Source organism: Fukomys damarensis, unplaced genomic scaffold, assembly GCF_012274545.1.
Source record: "Fukomys damarensis isolate Sample0158 unplaced genomic scaffold, DMR_v1.0_HiC HiC_scaffold_7, whole genome shotgun sequence".
NCBI classification, from domain to species: Eukaryota; Metazoa; Chordata; class Mammalia; order Rodentia; family Bathyergidae; genus Fukomys; species Fukomys damarensis.
Window position 1 is genome coordinate 37,756,639 of NW_022900919.1, and position 7,500 is coordinate 37,764,138.

General features: G+C 39.6%; 1 protein-coding gene across 1 annotated transcript in view; it reads right to left on the bottom strand.

Moving 5' to 3' along the window:
• Plcb1 (phospholipase C beta 1) overlaps nucleotides 1-7,500 on the bottom strand; it is a 690,814-nt gene that overhangs the window by 83,883 nt on the left and 599,431 nt on the right. Inside the window, exons 28-29 of the mRNA XM_033761014.1 lie at nucleotides 659-735; nucleotides 458-547 (exon numbers count right to left, since the gene is read on the bottom strand). Coding sequence (XP_033616905.1) covers nucleotides 458-547; nucleotides 659-735 — 167 coding nt within the window. The remainder of the gene's footprint in view (nucleotides 1-457; nucleotides 548-658; nucleotides 736-7,500) is intronic.

Consider the following 7,500-nt stretch of genomic DNA (forward strand, 5'->3'; position numbering starts at 1 on the left):
CCTCTCTCTCTCTCTCTCTCTATGGCTGGGGATCAATCCCAAAACCTTCCACATCCTAGGCAAATGCTCCAAAATTGAGCTGCATACTTATTCCCCGCAATGTTTTATTATTCCTGCAAGTAAAGTCCAGTCTGCCAGTCTTGAACAAAGGTCACTGTCCTCCGGAGGCAGAGACAATTCTCAAAATGCCAAGAAGTTTCCCTGAAAGTTTGGGAAGCGAGGCTTTAGCCATGTCCTGAAATATCTTTCCTTTTTATTTAGAAAGCCTGGGGGAGGGGGCTCAATCTTTTCTTCAAATACCTTTAGCTTGAGAGTTCATTTTAAGAACCTTAAAAAGGGGATCCTTTAAAAGCTGCAAAGAAAAACTTCAGAGAGGGATCTTTGGCTAAGAAAGTCTTACTTGGATAAAGAATTTAAAATTTTTCTGGATACCATGTGGGGAGCACATTCTACTTACTCTTCCATCTGGCTTTTGTCTTTGGATTTAGCTTCTGTTATCTTCTCCTGCCTCTTTTTATCCATTTTCTTCTTTAATTCTTTCTTCTCTCTGAAGTCAACACAGAAGTACAAGGGGGAAAAAAAACAGGAACATCACATGGCAACCTGTCTGTGATAAATTTATGAACACACATCAATTATAACGGGAATGAAGGCTTACTTCTCACAGATTTCTTTGAGCTTCTTTAATTGACTGTTCTGACACTCTTCAGCAACATCCGTCAACTTCTGAATAAGCTGGGGAAAGAAAATGCCAGTTTGCTATTTTCTATGTTCATAAGCATAGCAACTCCCTTCCACCCTTCCCAGCATTTGCAGTGACAAAAACTGTGATGAATGTTTAACAATAGGCAAAAGTGCCACACACCCAACATTGACAGTGAAAACGTAGTTTAAAACTACATTATCTGGGCCTATGAGTTTTAATAGCATATTCATCTTACTGTCTCTTTTTAATTAAACTGAATTGTTTAGATTGCTGTTTCCGTTACTACATTTGGCTCAATGCAAACAACAGCCAACAGTATGGAAGGAAGTTTCTACCTCCATGACTTATTAGAAATGTGATTTGGGATAAGCTCTACATTTTAGAAACGTACTTCTTAATAGGAAATTTGGGGCTGGAGATTTGGCTCAGTGGATCCACTACCTGCCTTGCAAGCATCAAGGACCTGAGTTCAGTCTCCAGTACCACCAAAAAAAAAAAAAAAAAAAAAAAAAAATAGTAAATTTGACTTTCACTGATTTTATCCCTTAGTGGTACTGACACTTAAACCAAAATGAATATGATACAAATGTAGGTTATAATCAACCATTACTTATAATTCCTATAGAAATTCCTTGTAGAAATGCTTCAAGAATGACATGATTTACCCATCTTAGAATCGAAGTTTGTGTCTTTGATACGACTTTCAGTTGTTACAAAAAAAAATTGAAATTCTCTTCTGTCCACCATTGAACTCTGCATCACTGAGAATATAATTATTCCATTGTCTCAAATCCATTTTCTTAATAAACCAAATTCAAGGGAGCAACTATGAGTCCTCCTATCCTCTCCATTCCACAGAGTTCCCAAGAATCAGCAGATGCCCAATAAATGCTTGCTGGTTGCATGAAAGCAATTTTGTCCTCTAATCTCTTCTCTTTCTTTAAGAAATAAATAACTTGTGGAATGTTTTGTGGTTGTTCGGGTGGCTGTGGCAACTGGATTCAGCCTTCCTTATTGGAGCACCAAACAGATGTGTGGAAGTCCTTTGAAAGGTCCTACTGCTGTTATCAAAGGTGAAAGCCACAACAGCGCCAAGACAATATCCTGCCATCCCTTCAATATCCAAGGAGGACTGGTCCCAGAACTCCTAGCAGATATCAAAATCCATGGATGCACAAGTCCCTTTTACGAAAACAGTGTGTTTGCATATAACCTACAGACATCCTCCTGTATGCTAATTTAAATTATCTCTAGATTACCTATAGTACCTAACACAATGCAAATGCTATATAAATAATGAATACTTTGGGGAATAATGAAAAAAATTCTGTACACATCTTTAACGAACGTGAAATATTTTTTCAAGTATTTTCAATCTACAGTTGGTTGAATCTGTAAATGAGGAATACACAGAGAAAGAGAAATACAATTAGAATCCGCAAATTCTCACCAACAATTTATATATCCTGGAAGAGTTTGAAGAGTTCTACATGCATTACTTATTTAAGTCTGACAATTGCTATGAGGTTGTTGCTATATCTTCATTTCACACATGAACACATTGACACAGGAGAATCAAATTCTTGACTCAGGGCCACACAGCTGGTAAGTTTTAGAACTGGGTCCAAACCCAGCCAAACAGGTTCCAGGGCTTATGGCCTCTGCCACTGTCCCGTGCTAGCTTTTCATTATACTTTAAAATTTTGTTGTTAAAAACCCTTCTAATCTAAGAGAATAAAGAAAGGAGAAATCCTCTTAAGGACCTACAGTACAGAATCCACATTCATTTAAAAGGAACAAGAAATCCAATTCATTCATCTGTGAAGTGGATTAAAACTGAACAAGCGTGAACTGGGCTGGCAGAAAGCCTATTTGATCATTCAAAAGAGATTGCTTGATCATGCCAGTGAAAAAGGAATCACAAAATATTTCAGCTTTGTAGAGTGCCACTTATCAAACTGTCTGGATGTGCAACTCTGGTGTGCAAAGACTGTGGCCACTTTTGGTGCAACTTCGGTTGCCCTCTGCTCTGGCTGACAGTGTCCTCTCACCACCCCGTCACTTCCCCATGGGGCCTTTCTCCTCTCCCTTCCAGCTCAAACACTTAATGAAAGATCGTTCAAGGATCCCCTGAATTATATTTTATAATATCAGAGTCACCTGAGACTCTCCTAAAAATACAGATTCCAGGGCCCATTCTTTAGCCTTTGGACTCCAAATATCTTGGGGCAGGGCCCGAGAATCCGCAGTCTAATATCTCCCACAGATGATGCGGATGCTTTGCTAGATTCAGGACTTCTTAGTAGAGTCTCCCTTAATCTACCAGTCACTGCTTAATCTCCAGCAACTCACTTTAATTGACAACAACATGCCTGCCATCTTTTCATCTCTACCACTCACCTGACTCCGGAACACTTTTTTCTCTTCTTGATTATGCCAGCATCTGTTTCTGTTTTCTGCTGTACTTCACCTACTGCTCTCATCCTCAGCATGTTGTCATCCACTAGATCAAACCACCACATTGAGATCTCACAGCCCTTCTGTGCCTCAGTTCCGACTTTTGTTTTGATTTTGGTTCAGATCTCACATAAATGCCAGCACCATCTTTCCTCAAGGTTCCCCCAAAAGTTCCCTTTCTACTGCACCCCGTCTTCTTATTTGACCTAAGACCTCTTACACACAGTCTTTAGCCTTCTCAGAGTTAATTCCCTTCCACCTTTCCCCCATTTGTATACTTCATAAAAACTTTTCAATTCTGCTACAATCCAACAAATACCGATCAAGCATCTACTAAGACCTGGCATCAGTCATTCTAGAAGCTCTGAGCCAACACCTTAGCGTTCTTTGTCTTGCTACTCAAAGTGGGGTCCATGGACTGGAAGCTTCAGCATCTCCAGAAAGCATATTAAAATGCAAATTCTCAGACCCTATTCCAGGTCAAGGAAGTCAGGTTCTTCATTTCAACAAGATTCCCAGGATATTCATGCACACATGGCCATTTGACAAGATTTGTCTGAATCTAGGCAATTGAGGAGAAAGCATCTCATCTTCTCCCTTCTCTCTTAAGACCTTGGTCTGTACTGTTTTTATTATCCCAAATTCACACTCCTCACCTCTGTAACAGGGATGATGTTTCTTTCCTAGGGTGGTTGGGAAAGCTTTAAGGGAAACATTCTCTCAATTCCCAACAGACAGAAGTTTGGTTCCTTAACTTGGTTTCCAAGATTAGGGTTCTATTCTCCCTGCTATTCCTTTCCACTGTGGCAGGACCTAAACAACCATTTCGCTTTCTCCTCTCAATATTTCTACCTGTACCGGATAAACTTCCCCCCACAAAAACACATCTCTACCTTTGCTATCATCTTAAAGCCCTGAAGTCTTGGTCTATCTCTGGTCTTCCTTTGATTTCTTTTCCTAAAATAGCAGGAAAACAGTGCCTTAAATGCTGTCGTGCTAACCCCACATCCTTCACGTCCACCGTCTCCATTTTATTTGACTACCAGAATTCACCCCATTTTGCATTAAGATTTGAAGACTTTTTTGTTGCTAGGTTTATTGGCCATTTCTCGGGACATAAGTTTTATTATTTAAAGGATTACTAAATATCCAAGGTTCACGGGAACCTCAGGAACTCGATATTTTTTTTAATGGAACCTTTAGGCTAAATAAATTAAAAGAATAACTTTATTTATTAAATAATTAGATCCAGACAACACAATAGTAGTAGCTTTCACAGGATTCAACAAATGTTGCTTTGCTTTCTTAAAAGCTGTAAACTATCCTACAATGTAACTGTGGGTTCAATGTAGTGCATGAGGGTGCCCTGGCACACAGTTTGCAAATATGGCTTTAATATCTTCATAGGATATCAGAAAACTGTCACAGCAAACGTTTGCCTTCATTTTTAAGGTCAATGAGCATCATTATAGTTACTCCTCTGAGGTGCTCCAGTTCAGTTTAACACCTCCAGCTACCTGCTGAAGTTCTCTAAATGAGGATGGTTGGCCACCGTCCCTATCCCTACCCTCATAGTCAATGCAGGTTTTCTCTCTCACAGAAGAACAGGTAGTTTATTTTCCCACTTTTATTGGGTATCACCCATCAGCTCAATGGTATATGTGACCTCTGACTCCCTCTTAGGTACTTTCCATGTTAATGAGTCACAGAGATTGTTACTTGTTCATTTCTCCTTTCATCATGTATCCTATGGCTTTGTGGTAATGTGACTGTGGTGAAGATTCTTACTAATTCTTGCCTGGACTTGTCAAGAACTGCCCCTGCCCTCGGTTTCTCCTGAGACCCTTCACTCTGTCCCAGATATTCTTCCTTTCTACAGGTCCCAAGGACTTCACTGGCTCTCTCTGTTCCCAAATAGGTGATGCCTCAGCTTGAATTTTCTTTTCCATGTCAGTACTCAACATATCCCAATAAAGTAGGCGGTATTGCACTATCTTGCACTATCGGACCCATCTAGGCACACACCTGCAATTACACTTTTTCTCACGTCAGCCTGCACCCTTCATGATCTTCCTATGTGAGTAGGGTAAAGCACAGATGTGGATCATCTCTAAGATCACAGAAAGCTACCTTAGACTGTGCCTCTCTGCTCCTGACACAGAAGAGCACCTCTCCTTCCCTCCAAAGGACCCTTTGGTGATTGTCCCTTCTGGTTACTCAGATAACTCTAGGTCTTGGTCCTTCAATTGGCTTTTACTCTAAGATATCATTTGCAGACATCTACCTTTTGTATGTGAATACTTTACTATCACTCCCCCAAAGGATGTCACTACTTTTTTTTAAATCCCAGGCCTTCCATAAAACAGGCACTTGCAAAATGATTGAGAGAAAAATCTTTTCACTTTCAAAACTACACTGACTCCATCCTGATATCCAGGCCATGGGGTGTACTATTGGAAATTCTTTTGGCAAATGTTAGAAGCTAAGATTTTTTTCCTTTAACAACAAATGTTTTAATATGAAATTTCAATTTTTTCCCCAAATGTGGCTTTTGTATACAACTAATGAAAATAGCATCTCTCTAGAATTCCAAAGAATATGTGTTTCTAGGGGACATCTTGGTGCTTAATATGGCAAATAAATGCTTTGGGGTCCCCATATGCCTCACATCCAACCCTTCCCTGCAAAATGCTTCCCTTCCAAGCTGTAGCTGCTATTTTTATTAGTTACATATTAGTTTCACACACTAGGGGTTTTGATTTGCTTGCATCTGTACATGCATATAACATACTTTATCATTTCCACCTCCATTAGCCACCTTCCCTTCCCCTGCTACTTCCCCCGTTCCCTTCTTCTTCTCTACAAGTCTCCCTTCTGTTGATTTTTTTAAAAAAGATTATCACTCTTTGTTGAATTCTGCCCAAACAGCACTTACTGTTTTCACTTAAACTTTCTCTACATAAGTTCCAAGGGGTAGAATGATTAATACTGTAACTTTGTTAAGAATATGCTATAACTATCAAACTCATATTAAACTGGAAATGAAATTACATACAGGCATCAATAATTGATCTCTTTCCTACCCTACAAAGAGATGGCGTGGGGCTCATCTGTGGTTTTTCTCCACCTCACACTACTTCTCTGAGAACTTCCTCCTCCTGATTCTCCTAGTGGCTCCCACAGGAGCAGCTCTAGATTTAACTCCATCCCTTATCCCTGGTAACAGCTCCATGGAAGGCACCTGTCCAAGCTGGGTCAGTCCTATGCTGACTTCTGGCCACAGGTGATTTCTCTAAGCCTGCAGGCTTGGCCCATCATATGACCCTAACAAGGCTTACCCAAAATAGCTTCTATGTGTCAATAAAGAAATAAAACTTGTAAAGGGTTGGTGCCAATATTTACTGGCAAGGATTGGCCTGTCTGGTGCTTTGAAAAAGAATATCACTCACGTGCAGAGAAAAGCTATAGCAGAGAGAAAGGATAAATGCTCTTGAGAGCTACAGAAAGTTCAGGAGCGGGGCTTCTGGAGTCCATCACTATTTCCTCCTTTTGTGTGGTTTGACCAGTCAGTCTGTTCTTACATATCACACCCTGTGTATTTGTCTACTATCTATCTTCCTTACCTAAGTTAGTCCAGCATAATTGTTTGTCTTGCAATCAAGAGAATCTACCAAAAGCCCCAGAAATTAAAATTGTCTCTACTTATCCCCACATAAGGTGAAAGAACCTGTGAGTTTTGGCGTGGTGTTTTCATTGCATGAGGTGTGAAAATAGGACCCTGAAGGGCAATTTTCTTTCACACAGCAATCGAAGTGCTTTTCATTAACTAACCTAAGGACAGAGTATGGTAATTTTTAGTTTTTTTATTAGAAGACAGGCTTTACTGGAAAAGCTGTTCGATCATGTTACTAGCCAGACTCACCAAAAGTGAACTATTATGTATATAGAAAGGACACTAAGATTGATTTAGGATTCCTAGGAAATAATCTCAGAAGGTGTGTGTTGCACTGAAATTCCATAAACAATAATTAATTTTAGTTTGGGTATAATTTTATTTTTTGCTCTCCCAAAGGCATAGACATATCTCGATTAGTTTGCTTATTTACCACTGCTGACAAGTTTCCCAGACAAATGTTCCACATTTTTTAAGGAGTCAGAAGAAAAGCCATGAGGAAGATGATTTTGTACCCTTTGTTTTCTTTTCTCTTTTTTTCTCTCTAAATTTTATTTTATACTATCCCCCCACTTCCCGTATGCCCCTTCCCTTTAAAGCTTTGTTTCCATTTTTTTCCTTCAATTTTCACTGTTTTTCTTGTCCCTTCCCTGGGCAGGGAAAA